We start from the raw sequence: 23,030 nt of genomic DNA, 5'->3' as shown, positions 1-23,030 counted from the left end.
GTGGACAATCGTGCATACCATGGAGATCTGTCCACAACGTGACACTTTTTCGCGCATGCTAAAGGACGTTATCACGTCAAAAACATTTTAAGAATATTCTTATTTAATGGCGCTATCTATATAAAGTAAAGATTTTTAATCCTTTTCTAAAAGCTAAAAAGCTTTATTTTATTCATCCCCCAAACATATTCCGCTTTACGGCTCTTTGGCAAACCTTCAGTTTGGCCTTTTGCAAGGTAAGTTACCGAGTTGCAAAAGACACACATAACTAAAATGTAAAAATAAAATTTAGTGTTATCTACAAAATTAACGATTCTGGCGGCGTTGTATGATGGTTGGCAGTCTTCCTTATTAACTAGACTCTTGTCAAACTATTATTTCTTCACATCACAATGGTGTCCGCAATCAGGATAAAAATTTGTCATCCTAAATGAGTAAAGAATTAACAAGTATCAAAATTGATGGTTTTGTTTAAAAAAAAAAGCGCCCAAGTGCGAGTCGGACTCGCCCATGAAGGGTTCCGTACCATTTATGACGTATTAAAATAAACTACTTACTAGATCTCGTTCAAACCAATTTTCGGTGGAAGTTTGCATGATAATGTATATCATATATTTTTTTTACATTTTTCATTCTGTTATTTTAGAAATTACAGGGGAGGGGACACACATTTTTTCACTTTGGAAGTGTCTCTCGCGCAAACTATTCAGTTTAGAAAAAAAATATATTAGAAACCTAAATATCATTCTTGAAGACCTATCCATAGATACCCCACGTATGGGTTGGATGAAAAAAGATTTTTTTGAGTTTCAGTTCCAAGTATGGGGAAAACGAATCTATAAGGGTTCCGTTTTTTGCCATTTGGCTACGGAACCCTAAAAACGACAGTTTTGACACTGACATATGCTATCTTATCTAGGCCTAATATTTGACATAAGTATCTTAAAGTTCGAGATTCCGAGCGCCATATTGATAGTCACGCCTCGTGATTAATTGCTTTGTTTTTTGCTCATTCATTTTGTTTAAAGTGTAATATCGATAGCTTATTATGCTGTAAACTAATGTGGTAGTGTGCAGAGAATGAAGAATTAATCTTGAAACGCACCTCCATTTTGGAGTCAACGGCCGGTAGTCCACGTGCTCCTTGTAAAGTCCAGCTATCGCTTTACAAGAGCTGATAAAATCACCGTATACTGTCTTGTACTAACCGTACAATTTAGTCGTATTTAAAGCTCCTAAGACCTTGATACTGGCGAAATAGTCCCACTGGACTGAAGCAATAATTTAAAAAAAGCAGAAGATCTTTTTGTTCGAATCGGGCCCGGGTATAAAACACTTAAGTTTAATATTTCTATTGTCGGTTCGCTCACTGTCTATATGTACCTACTTAAATTATTATGTTTTTTTAAACCATTCTAAATGCTAGTTTCACATTAATTCTATGAATAAAATGCATACAAAATGTATTAAATTCCTGAAATCACAGCTTAATTAATTACATGAACTGCAATAATGACTGAAATGTTAGTGGAAAATCACCAAACTGATTGCGATGAAACGTTGCATTATGTCAACTTTAAACCTTTTTGATCGATAATGGCACTGAACAATGTAACTTCATTAAAGCGAAATATTTATGTTTAATACGCTTTTAGTTTATAAAGGAAGGTAATGACAGATCGAATTCGTAATTAAGTTATTCCATAACAAACAAAATCCTAATTATGCCAAAAATGTCTGACATCATTTCGGAAAAGAGTTGAAACATAGCTAAGAACCACCGCAAGATTCGCTTTCACGTAAGAAAACCGCTTCGAAATCGGCCCATCTGTTGAAGAGCTACGATGCCACTGACATTCGGACAGACACACAGATAGACCGACAGGCATTGGCGTCAAACATATATAATATCTTTCTGTTTGCGTCGCGGCTTAAAAAATTGGCAAAAATAAGACGCATTCATACGATACAAATGCTAATTTACGTAAAGTGGTTACCAATAGTTGTATGAATGTGAATACAGATGTGAGAGATGGGGAAAATTTCCAAAACGTTCGATATTTTTTCTGAACATTCAGAAAAAATCACAGGAAACAAAGGAAGCTTTCATTTTGGAAATTGAATATGTATATTTCTAATATGAAAAGTTGCTGAAATCTTTCCATGTGGATATTTCGCAGTTTTAGAAATTTTCCGACAGCAATTCAATAAATGTCGATAAATGATGTTAATATGTGACATTATCTATGAAAAGGGACCTTATTGTAGGTAGCGCTTACGCCATTAACAACGATGCTCCCATATTATAAACAACGCCGCGCTACGCAGTGCGTTGTAAGCGCCATCGACAATAAGGTCCCTTTTCATAGATAATGTCACATATTAGTTCTTAAGCGGACTTTTAGACTACATCAACAGACAGTCCTGAATTTAAACATAAATACAACTTTACGTTCAAAAACTAATAAGACGAGCTATGACCAGTAGTACAATAATTCCGATTCAATTCATAGACTTACGGCCCGATTCGAAGAATGAGATACGATAACGATAAGTTCTGGTTTAGATAAGTTCTCATTTAGATATCGTTTTTGTGTCGTATAATTAACAGAAGCAGCTCGATTCGGGCAACCAATGTCACTTTGACGTTAGGTAGATCTTATTGGGATCACAGCGGATTCGAAATAAACGTCAATTTTGTCATGTGGTTTAGTTATCGACCTTTTAAAGATCTTTTCAAGATCTTAAACGTGTCTTAATCATTCTTCGAATCGGGCCGTTACTTTAATTAAATTAACGACATTCGTTAACTAGGTCAAATTGAGTTGAACATACTAAATTATGTATAAAATTTACCACAATAAAGGCAATTGAGCTATATTTAACCAATATGTTTACTAAAGTATATTAAATTGAAATTCCTTAACTTAAGGATTAATAAGAGGTAAGGATTAAATACAAATTTAATGAAAATTACGTATACTGCCTACGCTTGAAATAGTTTTGGATGATTGTTAGGTTTATAATATGCTGCCGGCAACTGGATTTTCCTTGTTATTAATATAAAGGAACTTTATTCATCAATCAAATCTTTAGCAAAGTTAAATTATTAAATTAATTTAAGAGTTTGATTTGATTTCTGAGAAAAGTTGAGTAATAAGCAAAAACTTGTGACTCTTGTCATGTCACATATCAATAAAAACTCGGCATTGTTTTGAAAATAACGTGAAGTTAATTTTAAAGTTGATATAATAAGTATGAATAAATGACATTTCGAAACCATTCCTCATACATTTAACTCTGAGTATATGAACATTATTATATAATCTTGAAAATTGTTACGAATCAAATAATATTTTGTTAGGAGCTGGCTCTTTTGAAATAATATGGGCCTTAATTCGACGTTATAAAATGTCAGATGTCTCATGTCTGAGAATTTTAGTCAAAGTTTATTGCTATTACGTAAGTAAGACATGTGCCAAGATATAATTCGTATACTAATAATACATAAAATTTAATGTATATAGGGTTGACAGATACATCGAAAAGTGTCGTGATCATTTCTATACAGTTTCGTTTCACGATTTCCATGAACGAGTATCACTCGACTAGACCACCACCAGGAATCAAGAGTTGTATCACTCTTACCCAAGGGCCACGGAAGGCATGTTCGGAGCATGGACGCTTTATGGCTCCTCTACAGGATGGGCCATCATACTGGCCCACTAAGACGAGCAAGCGTGTAGAAAGTAGTGGCGTCGGATGGCTTATGGTGCGGCGGGATGGCCACGGTGTCGGTTTTTCGTCCGCACATAAAAGGTGATGGGCCAGCGGTAGTGCATACGCATCTACACGTGGCCCATTCCATAGTGCGTGCTCTCAACCATCGCATGGCCATCAGGTTGGTCTAGCGCTGGGCCATCGTGTAGAGGAGCCATCATGGTGGCGGCTACTGTCATACATTTCTTATAACCAATATCATGGCGGCCGGCGTCAGCGTCGAGCGAGCTTATAGGCCAATTCACCTGACATCAAACCTGATGTTTGAATAATATTAGCTGATATTCGCGCGGTTATTTCGCTCTGACTTGTCCGTACATATATTAGTGCAAGCGTGACGCCCGTACGAATGACAGCTAACTGAAATGTTAGTTATGGACATACTAGTGGAATGCTTTTTTCTCTAGAATGAACTAAATAAGAACTTTATAATACACTAGCCTCCACCCACGTCTATGTCCTCTTAAATATCGTTAAAACCATCTCATTTCTCATGGTCTGAAAGAGGGTCTTTGTTCTAAAAAGTGTTCACAGAGCGATACGTTTCTGCACTAGAGTATATTTAGATAACTTTCCAAGTATGATTTTTTTAAATTTTGTTTTACGATAGGCAATTGAAATTTAGTTTTAAATGGATTTATTATACAATTTTCATTCTGATAAACTCTCCATCCCATAACTAACGATAATTTTACCTAAACGGTAAATTGAATGTACCTCCAAGAAATACAATAAAAAATTTATACTTAGCCATGTTTTAAAAAACACATGTATTTTATTTTCATCGTATTTGAAATGAAAAGTAGAGTGTTAACCTTGGATAAAGGCATTATTTCAGCCCTTGGTTAAAAATCTACTATAACCTCAGTTCTAAAGGTTGAATATCCTTTCTCAGTGGAACTTGTTTCAAATTTAAGTGTCGTACATTACTTTGTCTGACAATTTCTATTTTATATTTATTTATATTCGCGACTGTATATTTAGATAAAAATTTCTGAATAAATAGAGTAAAATATTCACTAAAATTTATCTGAAATTGTAATAGGTATAACAGAAACATTATGATTACAGTAACCGTACAAAAGAGTCCCCATTTATTAGAATTGGACCAGTCTCGTTGCGAGGCGTAGCACGTGTCAATTTATATTTTAAATCCGTAGCAGCATTAGGGACGTTTTTTCGTATTTTTGTAGGATTAAAAATATACGAATCGGCTTTTTTAATAAGTGCGTCTCACGTGCCATCGGGCATTAAAATTTTATGCCTGCTGGTCATTGATTACTCCTCATAGACTTTGCATTATTAATTTAAAAACTTAATACCCAATTACAGGACACAATTGACAAATTTACGTTTATAGTTCCTTTTTTATAGCATTAGCAGCAATTTTGAAGCGTATTTTTTATTGAAAAAGAAGTCACGGCAAATATGTAGAAATCAATTATAAATTATATACAATCATTTACATTCTTTTGCTTTTATAAGTAATAGTTACTGATTTTTAAAAAGCTTTTTTCAATTCAAAGACATGTCAACATTGTTTACCTGATTTTTAATGCAAAGAAAACGAACTATAGTGTAGCGCCATAAGTAACTATCAAACTTAGTAGACAAGTAAAATTTAGGAAACTAGTACTAAGTATAATATTACAGACGTAACCGTAGAACCGATCCTAATCAGGTAATTATAAATTTTTTCTTAACCTTTCATATATTGTGTATGGTGCTGTGATTTATGAAATTGTGGGTTCAAACCTTGGTGGTCTATACTAATAGAGAAAAAAAAATCTCAAAAAAAAACGCGGCTATTAATTTTTAATATTGGAAATTTTATCCCCCAAATCCTATAAATTTGTAGATGTTGGATTGTAGGCGCATGGTAAGTTGAGTGTGAGTCGGATTATTATGTTCCATCTATTGTGTAAGTAATCTGTGGCACCGCTTTCGTGGTTATGGAACAAATTATCATAATGCATGAGTCGTTCCCACGATTTCAACGTAAAGTCCATTTCTGATATGTTTAATATGATCTTTTCGATAATTTGTTCGTATTAAATTAGAGATTATTTTGCTATATAAGATGCTACAGCCTCCGACAGCGTCTATTTATCGGTCTGAAACATTTTCACTGGATTCAAGACATACAACAAGATTTTTTTTACTTTAGAAAAAAGCCCAAAAGATGTACCTACATATAATTATTTACTTTTATATAATATGTTTTGTAAAACTTAAGCTTAGTAATTTTTAAATATATTATTTATATATTATGTTGTATTTGCTTTATAAATAAATTACTTATGATTACAAGCGTTATCGACTAATCTACATATTTGAAGTCTATTTCACCAAATGTTAACTTTTGGGAAAAGAAAATACGAATCCCTATTAAAATTACAAATGCTCTAGTAACTCTAAATAAATAAAAATAAAATAAAATATCATTTATTTCAGGCTTCTTGCCACACAATGAGACAAACACATAACAACACACCATAACACTCTATCAGTCTATCAGTTTGTCTATCTGTTAGTTACTTCTTCATGCTTAAACTACTGGACTTATTGAAATTTTTATTATAAAGTTACTTTGAGGCCTGAGGACATAAGATAGTTTTTACTAACAATCATCCCACACAGACGAAGTCACGGACAGAAGCTAGCTTAAGTAGGAGTATAAATCTATCTATCGTCGGGTGAGTATACGTTTGTGCCATATGCCACTTACATTGGTTTACTTGCAGGAGAGCGAAAAGAAACAAAAATAAAACTTTTTTGTAAAGTTTTATATTTAGGAAATATTCAACTTATTTATCATTTAGGCACTTATTTGGGCATATATACACAAATATTTTAAATATAGTGAAACATACATGAAATAAAAGCCTTTTTATTATTGCCATATCCGATTTTGATGAGTAAAGTGTTAAACGTACAATGTATGACATGTCACAAAGTTTTGGATATATCACAAAATGATTGAAAAATATTTTTTTATCCTATTAGCGTCAATTATAGCATATTTTAAAATATATTACCTAATTTGCTTATTTTAGAAATCATTAAAAAAATATTTTGTTAAAAAATGGATATGGCACAAACGTATTCTCAGCCGAGCGACGCTATGGGTTGAAAAAGAAAGTGAAGGATATGGTCTGGAAGAGGCCGACTTGATACTAGGCGATAGTGGTTCCCGCCATAACGCGATTTGCAAGTAAAACATTGAGCGGTGCGCTATCTGGTTCAGCGGGCTGACCCGCTTAGCCAACCTGCCAATCGTTAACACTCCGTATCGTTGCGTAGATGACCCTATCATTCTTCCATATTAGTGCGACAGTGACAGATGCGTATCGTTCGCTACGCAACGTTAATTATTGGCATGTTGGCTACGCGGGCAAGTTGTTTGCGGTTTTTCTGCTTTGTCACTAAATCCCGGATTTGTATTTAAAATAACCCGCGGAGCTACGTGCCGGGTCCAATGAAACACGTCGTGCCTGGTGCATGCTCAACCGTCTGAGAACAGGAATCGGCCACTGTGCATACCTCCGGAAAAAATGGGGATGGAATGACCAGGAAAGCTGCGAGTGCGGATGCCCAAAGCAAACTGTCCGCCATATCGTTTTGGAGTGCCCACTGACAAAATACGATGGCCCAGTGGATGATTTCAAAAACATAACGAGTGCAGCCATTACCTACTTGGAGAAATGTAGATTTAGATTATAAATTAATCGTTATTCAATATACAGTGTAGTAGTAATTGCCATACGATAAATCGAAAAATTTTCCGCTTTGAGTTTAGATAATTTTATATGGTGTTATTTCAATACAACCGCAAATTTAAACGAAGCATAGGTTAGTCCGTTAAGCATCATATTTTATCAATAAGTAACAGAATGCAATATAATCTAACTTGAATATTCTATTAGGTATAATATTTTTATTTCAAGGCGCGAACTATTCACCTGCCCCTCGTAAGTAATACTTTTATTTATGATGCCACCTTTATCAAACTCTGTATACAACGCGTAATAATATTGAGGTACCTTTTTCATTAGTTAGACACACTGAAGATGTTGATATTTTGGTCGTAATTTCATTAACGTGGTAAACAAAGATGTACTCAGATTGCGTTTTCACCAGAAATGTGCGAGGAGGAGAACATCATTCGCTACGCATCCTCGCGCATATTCCTGGTTTCTAGCCTTAGGGCGTTGGCGGTTCAGGAATATGCTGGCTCTAAGGTTCGCGCATAGTACAGGGGATGTAAAAAGAACCTTGTTCAAATCCTTTTTACAAGCTTTTATTTAACTTGCCCTGTTAGTATGTAATCACATTCAAGCTCATTTTGCGCAAGTATTTCCTTGACAAACTTTCTTCTTCATCAACTTAATGATTCGACTTGGTATAATTATGTATGTATTAATATATGTATTAAGTATATGTGTAAGTTTATCTATATATAGTTTATATTCATATATAGTCTCGGTTACAAATTCATTTACTTTAAAAGACACTGCACCTATTTACTTAAACTTTCTGGTTTAACCCATTGGTTGACTGGTAGAGAATGCCTTTAGGCATTAAGTCCGCCATTTGTACCTTCATGTATTGTGCAATAAAGATTAAATAAATAAATAAATATGTATGGGACAAATCATCCAAGTTAAATTTGACAGACTTCCGGGTTTCCGATGAAGCTGAAAATTTGCATTCATATGTAAGTCGGGTGACAATGCAATATTATGGTACTATCAAGCTGATCTGATGATGAAGGAGGTAGCCATAGGAACTCTGTGATAAAACAACGCGACCTGTGTTTGGGGTTTTTAGAATTGTCTCGATGAGTATTAGTTGCCTGTGGAAAAAAAGTACAGTCAGCGATAAAAGCTTGTACCAAAAATGTTTTTTTTTGCTAAAAACTTATGTCAATCGTTTTACACCAGTAGCCTGTTTAGTTATACTCAGAGAGTACTCAACGCCTTATGAGTCCTCTATAATAACATGTTTAGGGTCCTAATGGGACTCCCTCGCCCACGTAGATGATCTTCACGCCATTATGAGCAAAAAAATCATATCCATCAGAATCAGAATACAGGGTGGTGCCAACAACATACTACATATGTTAGCGGAATGCTTTGAATGTCTGCACTAATAATAGACCCCAATACTGGGGATGTTTATTTTTTAAATTAGGTAAGAGCGCCTGTTGTTACCTAAATTTTAACTGAATTTTATTTTCTGTGTAATTTTAACTGTATGGTGAACAAATAAGAATATTTACTTACTTAATTAAGTGTAAGAATAGTTTATTCTAAATAACCCAGCTTATAACCTAAATAACTAAGAAATGTGGAACACTGTGTCTGAATGAATAAATTATTTATTATTTGTATCTCTTTGGATTTCACGGGTCTATAAATACTGGTATTTTAATAGGCTTGGGGATATAGATCTAATACACTGATGCCCCTTGGAGAGCTTTAATGACACGAAATTATATAGTATTATTATTTATTATTTTATGAACGTATTAACAACTGAACGTGAACGTGTTAACAAGACCTGAAATATTTCAAAATAAAATGTCTCATAGTCATATAAATATTAAAACCATTGGTTTTATTATGCTTTGCCACTTGTTTGTCATCATCAATCTTCCTTGCCGTATCTGGCAATGGCGATTCCATTATGCCCCGGATTATGAAATGCCCTAATGTGTCTCGCGAAACCAAACTTTGTCTTGAAGATGCGGTCACACGATGCGCAATGGAGTTGTCTCGTCGAGTTCTTGAGAGTATACATGTAGGAGGGCTTGGTCGCGTCTTTCGGATATGACGATTAGAGTCTGCGCGGAAAGAGAAGATTCGTAGAACGTATTGGATCCCATACATTTCATGACTCTTCTCTTTCCGCATAGACTCTAGCATTTATGTCTTCCAGGCGCTGTTAATCAAATTGATCTACTTTCTTATGAATACTAGAACGCCATTTCGATCTTTGTAATGATCTTTGTTTGTAGTGAAAATGAGGTTTAAAACCAGGAAATTAGAAGGGGACAAAAGATATGGCACGACGGATAAGACTTGATGGAAGAAGTGGCCATCGAGTGGGTTTTTTAACTTTTATATGAATTACTCTGATTTTTCTACTTCAGTTAAAATTTTTGCTTGTTAGGTTCTCACCAATAATACAAGCTATTTTAGACTACAATTATATATGTATTACGGTATGCAGGGTAATGATATAAAACGGAAAATAAATGAAAATTAGACATATTTTTTGTGTTTTGTTTTTGTATTGAGCCAACTATATATTATTAAGGTTTTATTAGAATCAGTCCTTGCAAATATTGTCTTGTAGTTTTTTTCAAGACATTTGTCCTCGATGAAAACAAGTAAAAGCTCAATATAAAAACTACAATGGTATACTAGCCCCCTCTTAAATCCAGGCCCTTTTAAGGCATAGTATACTTTCGTTAACTTTCCTGCTGCTATTAAATAATTTGACAAACCTTCCTTACTGTCACTTGTCACGCTTACGACACAGATAACGTTACTACGGACGCCATTTTCATCACGTGGCTAACCCTGTGGGACTTGTCGTGACTGAAGCGCTGGGTACGACTGTACAATCCCTCGAGCTAAGGACGTTTTCACACTCACGTATTTTATTGAAATTCTTTTGGTAAAATTTACGTTAAATTAGTTAAAATGGCCCTAGTACCTAATTTATTTAAGTATTGTTTTTCTTCTCCTTAGCTTTCTTCAGTCTTATTGATGTAGGCCTTCTTACATTTTGCCATTATGTTCTATTTTGTGGTCTTTGTACCGGTTTTAACTTTGTACCCAGCTGTTCTTTTGATATCTCAAGAGACTGGTAGAGTGAAAACCTTGTTGTTAAAACTGATGCAAGCATGGCCACATGTCCAGCCCACGCTCACTTCAGTTTTGCCATTCGTCTAGTTACATCAACTGATGAGTGAGTTATGTAACTACATAACTTTATTGTGTTCCTGTCCCTGAGTGAGAATTTTATCATTATTTTTTCCATTGCACTTTAGGTTACTTGTAATTTGTACAATATTTATTTTTTAAATAGGAACCAGGTTTCCACTTCGAAAGCTCATCTAAGGATATTCTTAATATAGAACAGTGCCGAATCTAATCTACCAATTGCTAGACAAAAACAGCCTTATTTATAACGGTATGATAAGAGAAGGTAAAGTTTATTAAGCTCAAAAGATTTACATCTTAGATTCTTAGATTCTAGGTATTTCATAGGATTCGCTGTCCAAGAGTCTTTCGCTACACGTAATACGCTATACGTAAAATAGGTATAATCCTGTGTATAAGTACCAGTTACGGTTTGCTTAAACTTATTCACTTAACATATCAAACCTCAAATCACTCGCTTGCGATAGGCGTTTGTGCTGACCCTGGGGGCATTAGCTACATATGAATATACAGGTTTAGTCAAATCTAAATACTCGTATTGCCAACCTAGAATCGTTCTGTTATACCTGGCAAATACGAACACTGTAATATGATATAAATCGATTATTGTATTCGAATCCATCTCACGTGAAGATCCAAAATCGGTCAGTGGGCCCGCGGTCCCCGCGGCGAGAACGTGACTCGACTCTGATTCGATGTCGCGCAATACCGATTTTTGATAAACCTCTCCTACTACTGTCCCAAATCAATTTAATTCTGAGTTATGAAAAATCCTTTTGAGGACCTTATAGTTTATTTAGGTACAAAAATTGTAAAAGCTTCAAGGCCTTCTAGGTTAAGTAAACTAAATAACATTCGGCTCCCACATATAAGTATATATTTTTACCTCAGAGAAATGTTGGTACTTATAATCATTATATAAATTCAAATTAAATATGTTTCAACTTTGTAATGGAGCTTCATATTTTCTTTACTACCTATTTTTGATTTTAACAATAACAAACATTTGTTTTATAGTCAAGTTACTAATTTACTTAAAGATGATTGAATGATTGCTTCATAGAAGCTATAATAGATAGGTACTCAATTTACATGTTTGTTTGTTCTGAAATATTGTTTACACCATATTTAAAAATAAATCATGATTGATATTGAAAAGTTAATACAAAGCAAACAGAAGATAATAGTAAACATAAAACATCATTACTTAAATTTTAATTTTCGAACTCCTTATAAAGATACCTACCGAGAAAACTTTCAAAGTGACCTTTTATTGAAATCCCTGTTATACATAAATACGCAATTAAGGACAGGTCAATAACAATTTCTATTAAATGTATATTAAAGCTGAAAACCACGATAGTAGCTATAAACTCGTCTGAATGGGTAAGCAATCATTGTTGAGGTTAAGTGATAGAATGGAGGCCTAATTGCCTACCTCTAGATAGCTTTTGATTTCGTTGTGGTTTAAGTTATTTTTAGAGAAGTACCTAAGTAGACGACTGCTGCTAAAAATAGCTTCGGAATGGAAGGACGATGAAATTTTAGCAAGGCAAAGAAGAGTTAAATTGGCGAAAGATTGCCTTACAAACTGTGTCTCTATCTTTGTTTCGATTTCTTTGATCTTATCCATTTGAAATTACACAATCCAAATAGCAAATAATTTAAGGGCTTTGGAAGTTAGTATAAAGTTTCTAAGTTATGGTTTATGTTTTCAAAAAGAAAACTTGTTTTTAAATGTCCTTGACATATTTTCTGAGCTCTTATTGTCATAGGTAGCTGTAGAAGTTAATAAATTATAAAAAGCCGACCAAGTGCAAGTCAGACTCGCGTACGAAGGGTACCATTACGCAAAAAGGCAAAAAACACGTTTGTTGCCCTTGAATATTTGTTTTATTCTGTTTTTAGTATTTGTTGTTATAGTGGCAACAGAAATACATCATCTGTGAAAATTTTAATTGTATAGCTATCACGATTCATGCGATACAGACGATACAGACTAGTGGCAGACAGACAGACGGACAGTGGAGTTTTAGTAATAGGGTCTCGTTTTTACCCTTTGGGATCGGAACCGAATAACTGAGCAGCCGGATGTTTCTATATTGTAGGTACCATTATAGGTAGGTAAATAGGTAATAACTTTTACCTACCTACTTATTTTTAACTTCAATAAAAAATGCTATCAACCTGTAGTAAATACAATCAACATTCGTTGCGCTCCATAAAAGTAAATGTAGTACATTTCAACCCATTAAGAAATGTATTCCGATCTAATCCAAGACGGTTTGTATAACACAAGTAAATGCACTAAGGTTACCATTAGTGGGCCATTGTTTATATACGTGCATACGATCCATAAGGTCGTGGGTTCGAAACGACTTGCAGCACGCGACCGATCCGCGCCCAAAACACAATCCCCGTAATAGGATGCCGTATTCACGTAATGTCTATGCATATGCAGGGTATACTGCATGCCGATTGATCGATTTCGTTATAGATAGATTATTAGCACGCCTCACTAAAAGATACAGCTTAAAGAAAAACAATTGATTAGTGATAGAGGCAGACAACAGGCGGTCTTATCTCTAATGAGCGATTTCTTTCAGACAACCTTTGGGTAGCGGAAACAGAAACAAATTAATCAAAAAGAGTAGGTGTTGCGAAAAAAACGTTATGAAGCCTACTTTCAGAGACACAATTTAGCTCAATCAATATACAAGTATAAGAAAATAAAATATACAAACATAAACATACACAATAAATATATCAGCCACAAACCAAAATATACCAACATATAACAGCAACATATCAACCAGTGTAAAAATAACTAGGTATTTATTTCAAACACTAAGGGAGAGATTGGTAATGTTCTTTAAGTCGTTTTTTGAATACAGCAAGAGATTGAACTCGTCTAATGTTTTGTTTTAATTTGGAGGTAAGGAGTTCCAGAGTCGAACTGCTTGAAAGGTAAAAGATTTGTTGTAAAATTTCCAAAATGGTTATTATTTTGACATACTTAGATTTAGACAACCTATTTTCGTATCGCGTGGGCTGCTAATTATTTAGGACGCTGTATTGAAGTAAGCGTTTTTTTTATTATTATAAATTCATGTACAGTGCTGCAATGCTGCATGGTTAATGAATTAATTCACAAAATGGCCGTGCAGATTTACTGTTTTGTGGAAATATTGCGTTCTTAGGAATCCCAGTAATTTTAGGTTGTTTTTACTCAAAGTCAGAAGCGCTATTGATTCTATACTGAAAAAAAAAGTACCAATTTATTCATAATTATTATCGATATTTTATTACCTACGTTGCCTCCATATTCCTAAATGCCTTTAAAAGTTGAGTACTTTGTATAAGTATTATTGTTGAATTAAGAGTGCTCGTGATTTTTAATAGAAATAACCTTAAAATTAATAGAAATCCTAAGAAAACGTGAACTAACAGCGATAAAAAGCCTATGTAAACCTAAGCTTTAGCTTCTTTAGGTGTGTTTAGAAATATGATTTGTTTATCGAATCGTATCTATAAAATGTATTCGAGACTCATTTTTCACAGCGTCGATAAATCATGTTTATTTCTTTCTCAATAAACACCAGTTTCAGTCCTTTCCCGCCGCACCGCTTTCAGTCTGATCGAATCCAAAGACAACAATCTTTCTTTTTACAACGTTTCCGATCACAGACAATGGCAACACCTTAAATTTGTTCTCGAATTCTCGGCTCGTTAGCAGCCGTGTTTCTCGAATGTACCTCTAAAAAGCGACAATGAGTTCCGTGCCAGTCGATATTATATTCACTAGGCGCTCACAAATCAAAATGAACACATCACAATAGCATTCCTGCTGAATGCTGATGCTTAGGAAGCTCTTTTGTGCCGAAAATTGAGTTTTGACTTGGTTTATTCGATTTCCCGCAGTTCCGTATGATGTTTAGAATGAGGCGAAGAATATTTTTGTCTAAATGTAAACTGGAAGGCGTTTCCGTGGACGTTTATAAAATAATGCTTGCTTCGATTCTTTGTGTCGACTGAGGTTCGCCGACTATATTACAAAATGGTTGTTTATCATGCCAAGCTTGCGATTAGCTCGTAATACCTACTCCAAAATAAGTGGCAGAGAAACATAAACTATGTTTTATGAAATATCAAATCAAATCAAATCAAATCAAATCACTTTATTGCCAAAACATGATGATACAAAGAAAAACAATACAAACAATACATAAAGTCTAGGTTAAGTATGTACTCAATTATTCTAGGTTAAGTACTAACTTATTGTCTAAACTAATTGGTAATCAAAATTAGCAAGACATGTTGGCTGTGGGTACCAAGCTCAGCATATGCTAGACTGGCGTCCAGCGCTGGTTTTCAGTTTGGCCCCTTTATGTCGAGGTCTGACTTTTTGAATATGTTACATTTATTTAATTTACTCTATTGTAAAACAAAACAATTTACACAAAACAATTTAACAATTGTTTAATTAAATTTAAAATTACCTATAAATAAATAAAAAACCCTCTGCGCTATATGCAAAAATATCCATTTTATGCCAAAAATGCCTTACGTCATTTCGGAAAAGAGCTGTTCAAACTGCTGAATCGATTTCTATCAAACATAGCTAAGAACCACCGCAAGGCTTCGCTTTCACGTAAAAAACCGCATCGAAATCGGTCCATCCGTTGGAAAGCTAAGATGCCACAGACAGACAGACAGACAGGCATTAGCGTTAAACATATAACACCCCTTTTTCCGTCGGGGGTTAAAATTCAGATCTATCAGTAAAAACAATAGAAAAGTTGAAGACAGTACTACAGACATTTATTAATATGTATCGAGGGAAAACAGTGCCCCAATTAACTCGCCGAGATAAATGTCGGCCCTAAAACAGTAGGCAGTTGAGCCAAGAGCTTCATCTAACGCCATGGCTCTTTTTATTAAATTACTTTCGTAATGAATAAATGTATTACACCGGGGATTTCTTTCCTCACTTTTTTTACATTCCTTATTTTATTATAAACCGTAGAACACTGTCTTATGCTTCAAAACGATGTACTTTTTTTTATCTAGGACGTAATAAATTTTATTTTCACGTTCCCTTTTTGAATTTATTCAAAAATGCAAATGTCTGACCTCGTGGCTGTCACCCGCCTTTAAATAGTATAATGAACTGGATAAAACTGAATGCAGGAATGTTTTAATGTTTCTTACACAAATGCTTTTGTTTAACTAATTGAGATTTATCCCGATTATGCATTGTTCATTAGGGCTTTGACACAATTAGGAAGGTTAAAGATTCTGTTTACGAAACAGCTGATTAGTTACAATGAAGCGATTAGTGAATGAATTAACGCGGGCTAAGTGTAATTTTTAATTAGATACTCGTATTCATAATTTGAAATAGCAAAATTGTTTTCAATAAAATTGTATTTGTATTGTTCAACATTTGATCGAAGCTGTATCATCTTCTAGTAGGTTTTTGCTAAGATGCATATGTCACTATGCTACCAAAAGAAAAAAAAAACGTTATTTAAGGGTCACTTTTCCAGACTGATCACTGCGTATATGGTTACGAATCTACCGTGTAGACAGAGATAAAATATGTTTTTGTGAGCTTCCTGCTGAATTATGCCATTTACAGATAGAAGACGCTGAAAGAAAAATATTAAGTACCTGTTTCATAGACGTAGTTATTATGTGCGTAAACGTTTTACGGTATAACTCATAGCCTCACAGATGCAGGCACATATTTACTACCTACTCTGTTTTAACAAATACTTGCAAGATTGAATTAATTAATACTATTAAACTTGGACCTTATTTACTAATAATAAAGTAGATATTTTTCGCCCAACAGCCTAGTTCATTTAAGATTCTATCAACTATCAATATTCTTTACACTCTGGCGGGTGCGTGCACCCCATGACACGTGCAAGGTCAGCATCCATGTACTCCTTACATCTCATTAAAACGTCAAAAGGGCCTCTACGTGTTTTCTTCGGCTCCGCGTTCACCATTGATCCGTGATGGGTAAATTTGTATGTACAAATAAGAGTATTTATTTTCCATTGTTCCAGTATCCACGGTGGATGTGGACGCGGTGCTGGGCCGCACAGCGTCACTACCTTGCGACGTTTCGCCGGACGCCGGAGAGGATCGAGTGTACATGGTGCTCTGGTTTAGGAAGGCTGGCGGAAAACCTATATACAGGTACTTCATTTACGGTCTATTATACGACGACCTACCCGACCTACCTGACGACCGGTTTGGCCTAGTGGGTAATAGTGCCTCTGCCTACGAAGCCGATGGTCCTGGGTTCGAATCCCGGCATGGGCATTTATTTGTGTGATGAGCACAGATATTGGTTCCTGAGTCATGGATGATTTCTATGTATTTAAGTATTTGTGTATTATATATATACATATATCGTTGTCTGAGTACCCACCACATAAGCCTTCTTGAGCTTACTGTGGGACTTAGTCAAATTGTGTAAAAATGTCCCTATAATATTTATTTATATAAGTAAGTCTTATTTACCTTAATTGCGTCTCTAGTACCCGTACCATGAGTCACTGACGGTGTCAAAACTGACATATACGCTATCGAGAACGTAATTTACTTTCTATACATCTCACTCACACTTAATGTGGCTGGCCAGGCCGAACTTGCTTGTGGCCAGCCACATTAAGGCTCATGCTAGACAACGTTCATAATGTGTTTATTTGTGGTCGCCGTCATCGAAAACGATGAGGAGGACTATATATACTCACACTTATATGCGAGTACGAGCGAGATCATAGAAAGTAAGTTACGTACTCGATAGCGTTTATTTCAATTTCAACTTCTTGATTATTATCATATCCTAATGTGACACCAATGAAAAATATTACTTAATGCCTCACGGCATTCTCTACGAGTCAACCATAGGCCCAAACAGAAAAATGGCAAGGTAGGTGCAGTGAGAGTGAGGGGTGGATAGGTGAATTTGAAGAAATTATGGTGGTTATGTCATATAATTGTACCAAAAATTGGTGAATTAAATTGATGATGATTGAATTATATTACATTTGCAAAATTTGGAATGCACTTATCCTTGATAATTTAATAAAGTATAGTTGAGTTACGTATCCTTGGACAGTAAACTGAGTACATCTATTTGAAAATTGTTTGAAATACACACGAAGCGGCATTAGAACTCTTAAAATCTCAACTCAATTTAAGAGCGATGAGCTCCGCAGCGTAAGAAAAGCAAAAATCAACGAACTCATCGAATCAGCCGTTCCTAACATAAATAATCCTGTTAAAACTATTCCCTCTTCCAGAGTAAATCCACTTGCCGTAACGAAGCTTCGCTAGTGAGCGTAAATTGTGAGATAAGAAGGCAATTATCCTGTAAATACGTCATGAAAGCGTATTTAAATATCGTTAAGTCGGGCCTAATGAACCGTTCGGCGCCTTACACGGATGACGAGAACGAACGGGAGCTAGGTAGGTCTAGGGATGTGCCGTACCGAGGGAATTATTCTTTAGAGATTATGCAGGAATATTTTTGAAAAAAACAAAATTAAGATAATCCGTTGATAATGTTTCGCAGCAAAGCATTATTGACGCATAACAGAGGATTATATTTTTGCAATGTTCATTATTTGTTTTACTTTTCTTAAGAGGGAAGAATAAAAATTTCAAATCTAATGATTTGACGGTAATTTTTAAATAACAGAAAAACCGGTTTCCACCAACTAAATCCTTACAAATCACTTTGAATTTGATATCGATCACTTCAGCATAATATATTCAAGGATTATAAGTTTCGATTAAAAAAAACTGTTTTGCAGATTTAGAAAAAAATATGTAAATATATAAACCTAATAGTTTTTCATTGTGTCAATAACATACAAAAAAATCATGGAGAATGGAAAATATTTAGAAGTAAAAAACGTTTTCTCTTTTTGTATAATTCCCTCTTAAAGAACCGTTCGGCACCTCACGCGGATGACGGGAATGAACGGGAGCTAGCTAGGGCTAGTAATGACCTGTAGGGAATTGTTATCTAGGTAGAGATTTTAGTCTATCATAAGAGATTCCATACGTTCATCATATTAGCTAATGCCAGCCAAGCCAAGTGACAGTCAGCCAAGGACTTATAACTCTCTAAAATATCTCTAAAACTGCCCATCAGGCTCTCAGTGATCTTAACCAATTGCTACTCAAGAACCTTTTTGCCGCAGTGGATTTGATATAAAGCTTACGTTGGCGTCTTTTGAAGAGAAATGAATAGATTTGTACCTAGTGTTCTATAGATAGTTATTATTTCAGGAAGTTTAATGCCAGGAATTATTTTTACTTTTTGTAAGTATTTTGATTTTTTAACCTTACCCAACTCAGTAATGTTTTTGTAGAAATGGTTGGTTGAAAAATGAGTAGGAAGGTACTCAAAACATAAACTCAACAAGCAATTTTAAGGTATATTCCCGGAAACGTGAACGTGCCAACACATCACTAGACAGGACCTTGCCTACCTCCCTCCCTTACTAACATACTACTACATAATGAGATAGAAGATACTGTGATACGTTTGATTCTTTAATAATTCACTTCACGAGGATTCAATTAAAATTTAGAAACACCTACAACGAAACACACTTAAGAACGTGTCACGAACTCGTTAGCCGAGGACTGTACAGAAATAATAAATAATTACACGATTGTGTACCTTCTTTAATTGACTTAAGCAAGCAAAATTTGTGTTTAAAAGTCTTGGTGTGGATTTTTTTGATTTTGATTGGGTCAAACTTAATGTTGATAAATTTTGTTGTGGGCGTTCGTAGAATAAATGGGGAACAGTTATTCTTTTTAGTAGTAGTAGTAGTAAAACTCTTTATTGTACAGAAATGAAAACAAAACAGGAAATAGAACACTCATCATTAGTACAAAGGCAAACTTATCCCTTTAAGGGAACTCTTTCAGTTAACCTTTGAGGAATTGAGGGAGAATTGGAGACTATAGACATCCGTACTGTACAAAATGGTGCAAAAAAAAATTAAAATAGAAATGGTATATGACCTACAACAAATATATACACATATATACAACTAAATACAATTTATTGTAAAACTTTATAGAAGGTACAGTTTTATTTCAACCTATATAAAGTATAAAATATAATACTATGATATAATTATATTATTATATTATATTATAAAAAGACATTCTGATAAAAAATTATAACTAGAAATAAGCCCTATGTCCCGTTCCGACTGTCACCTGATCCAATTCCAAATGTGCCAAAAATGCTAGCGGCATTGCCGCGTTGCACAGCTAGCGATATTTGCTGAACCAGGAAAGAGCCGGCACGGGGGTCGCTGCCCCTATCTCTCAAACGTCGCCCCAAAGTACTAATAAGTTTTTTGGCCTCCACACACCAAGGCCCCGCAGTTTCTATTGCGACCGGAACAAAGTCGTACGCTGGTACCAAGTTTGCGTATTTATTATATTTTAATTTCGCAGCACTCTCGGCGGCCGCGCCTGCTAATTTGCTAGTATGGGTGATGTGGGAGGGGGCAAAGGTGCTAACGCAAGTGGCGTCCCAAATCAGGCTGCGGCCTTTTGCCCAAGGTACCAGCGTAAGGCCGTCCGGTCGCTTACCGTCTGTGCGGCTTAAGCCCTGCGGCTCCAGGATACATGGTATATTGGCCGAGACCATGGCACGACGGATCAGCTCGTTGATGGCGTTATGTCTTGGTATTCGCCCCGCACATCGCAAGCAGCTTAAGCCGTGGTGCCCATTAGCCTCGACCATCGTCCCGCAGATGCAGCGATGGGTTTCGCATACCTTGCATCCTAGTCTTAAGGCCACTCCGACTCTTAATGTGTCATCGTCTAAAAAGGTACCCAATTGCGGAGAAGGTAGTGCGTGCAGCCAGGCCCCCGACTCGGGTTGCCTAACGGCTTTTAGTCTGGCCACATCTTCTACTTGTGGAGCGCTGTTCAATAGGCTGAAATAAGTGCGCTCACACAAGGTGTTGTCCCAAGGTCTTTGCAGATCGGGGTTGTCCGGGCGTACGGCTCCAGAACAGCGGGTCGTCCACTCAGCTAAGGCCTCCTCTACGAATGGAAGACAGATTTTGCCACCATTAAAAGATAATATTTTAGTGACAAGTCCTGTCGACGCATGAGAGGAAGCAAGGAATGCTACAACTCCAACATCGTTCATGCTACGGATTCCTAAACCCCCATAGCGGATAGGAAGCGTTGCCTGGCTCCATTGTGCTTCATGCAATTGGACGTTTAGGATGTTTTCAAGACCTTCTTTGAGTGTGGAATCATACTCTTGAACATCCTGCTTAAACATCCACGTTGGCGCCCTCCGTAGTGTGTAAGTTACTCGCGGCATAGTGAAGCAATTGCGTAACAATATTAGAGATACGTGCGCTGAAAGGTGCTTTAGGCGCTCGTAAGAGGATCTTAATGCCGAAGTCTTTTCCTGGAGCACCGATCTCACCCCTTCTGGAAAAATCGGTGCACCAAGGAGGCAAAAGGATGATTTATCTAGGACCTTAATGCCTGGAAGTAAAGGTTCGAAATTGGAGACGGAGTTCATCGCAGCGGTACTGCAGGCAAACAACTCGCACTTCGCTGGGTTTATTTCCAGGCCAATAGATTGCAGGGCTGGCAGAAGTCTGCCGACGTCGTTGAGAACAACATCAGAATCACCTCCTATAGTGCCATCGTCTAAATACCAGACATTCAGAGGTGATTCTAATGTTGTGATCAGGCTTTGTATAGCTAGGCAAAACACAAGGGGGCCCAATGGATCACCTTGCTGAGCGCCGACCTGTGACGAGATGGTATTGTTATCGTAAAAAAGGTTGCTCGGAGCCGAGTAGCATTGGAAAAGAAATGGGTACAGAACGGGGGTATGGTTTTTCACTTGCTGTAAAATCGCATCTCTTTCAACGGAATTAAAAGCATTTTTGATGTCCAGCTTTATAATCACAACGTTATTATTCTCGTGTGACATTGAAAAATGCCTCGTTGCGTGGATTGCCGCCTCGCAGCCTAATGGTGTGCCGAAGCCCATCTGGACAGGCTGAAGAAAACCTGCCATCTCGTCTCTCACTGACCGACAGCCCAATTTGGCTACGAGCCGTCTTAGAGTTGTACCTATAGCAATTGGTCTAATTCCTCCGTCTTTTTTCGTTAATGCACACAAAGACGCTCCGTAAAGGTAGGGACAAACTTGGGGATTGAGCATACCGCGTAAGAGGAAGTTGCAAAGTTTAGTCAGTGATTCAAGGAGTCTGGTTCCATTATCTCCTGCATTGGGAGACACGAGTTCTTTTAGATGCTGAGGGCGAAGACCATCCAATCCTGACGCAGAGCCGTTATAAAATGAGCCAATTGCATTGGCCACGTCTGAAGCTGAAACCGTAAGAAATTGGTTTGACTGATCGGGTTCAGGCGGGTAGGTGAGTTGCCTAGAAGGCGAAGGATGCTTGTCCCTCAATGTGTTTAATGTTTCAGCATTCGACTCGGCAAGTGATGAATCTGACAATAGTATACGAACTGCGCCTCTTAGGTCTCCGTCGTGGACTTTAGCCTCAATTGTGTGGTAAAGAGAGCGAGGTTTTTGATTCAGCGGATCAGGAAAATAGACGTTTAATTCGTCAATATTTTCTTTCACTTTCGAGGTTAATGATTTGCCCGTGCCACCGTCAGGAACCCTAAGTGCCGTAAAGGAGAACGAAAGGAGTGCAAACCAATCATCTACCTCGTTCGAGCGTAAGCAAGCCTCAATTAAAGTAGACAACTTGCCTGCGGCGAGGGTTCTTGCTCCCTTTGGGATGTGTTTTAGGACACGCACATTCTTTTTTAGCTCGGGAAGTCTTTGTAGACCGCTGTCATTGGAGCTGAGGCCCATACCCTGGTGAACAGCGGCGGGCGGCACAGTTACGGTGGTTTGTTTGCCGTGAACACGGCTAATGTGGATATTAAGGCCATGTTGTCCTTTAAACTGGCGGGCTTGGGGGCAATGTGGGCAATAGGTTGGAACTGCCTCGATAGTCGCAGGCATTACGTTGGGGGTGTCGTCTGAGGCATTGTGTGTAAGTGGCATAAAGAAGTTAACCTTAAAGAAATTAATGGATAATATTACAATAATTATACAAGTAAATGTAAAAACAACACAGAATTCACTACAAACTATGACAGTCATACACAAATTGGCTGCTCACAGCACAGGTCGCACTATAATGTTACGGCTTACCGCGGTTACTCTTTTTAGTTGCTTTTCGGCAG

The 23,030-nt window shown here is 36.4% G+C and overlaps 1 protein-coding gene across 1 annotated transcript in view; it reads left to right on the top strand.

Annotated features, from left to right (window-relative positions):
* LOC133528569 (hemicentin-1-like) overlaps positions 1 to 23,030 on the top strand; it is a 324,344-nt gene that overhangs the window by 234,778 nt on the left and 66,536 nt on the right. Inside the window, exon 3 of the mRNA XM_061865999.1 lies at positions 16,811 to 16,943. Coding sequence (XP_061721983.1) covers positions 16,811 to 16,943 — 133 coding nt within the window. The remainder of the gene's footprint in view (positions 1 to 16,810; positions 16,944 to 23,030) is intronic.

Source organism: Cydia pomonella, chromosome 19, assembly GCF_033807575.1.
Source record: "Cydia pomonella isolate Wapato2018A chromosome 19, ilCydPomo1, whole genome shotgun sequence".
Classification (NCBI taxonomy): Eukaryota; Metazoa; Arthropoda; class Insecta; order Lepidoptera; family Tortricidae; genus Cydia; species Cydia pomonella.
This window is presented reverse-complemented; position numbering and strand designations above follow the sequence as displayed.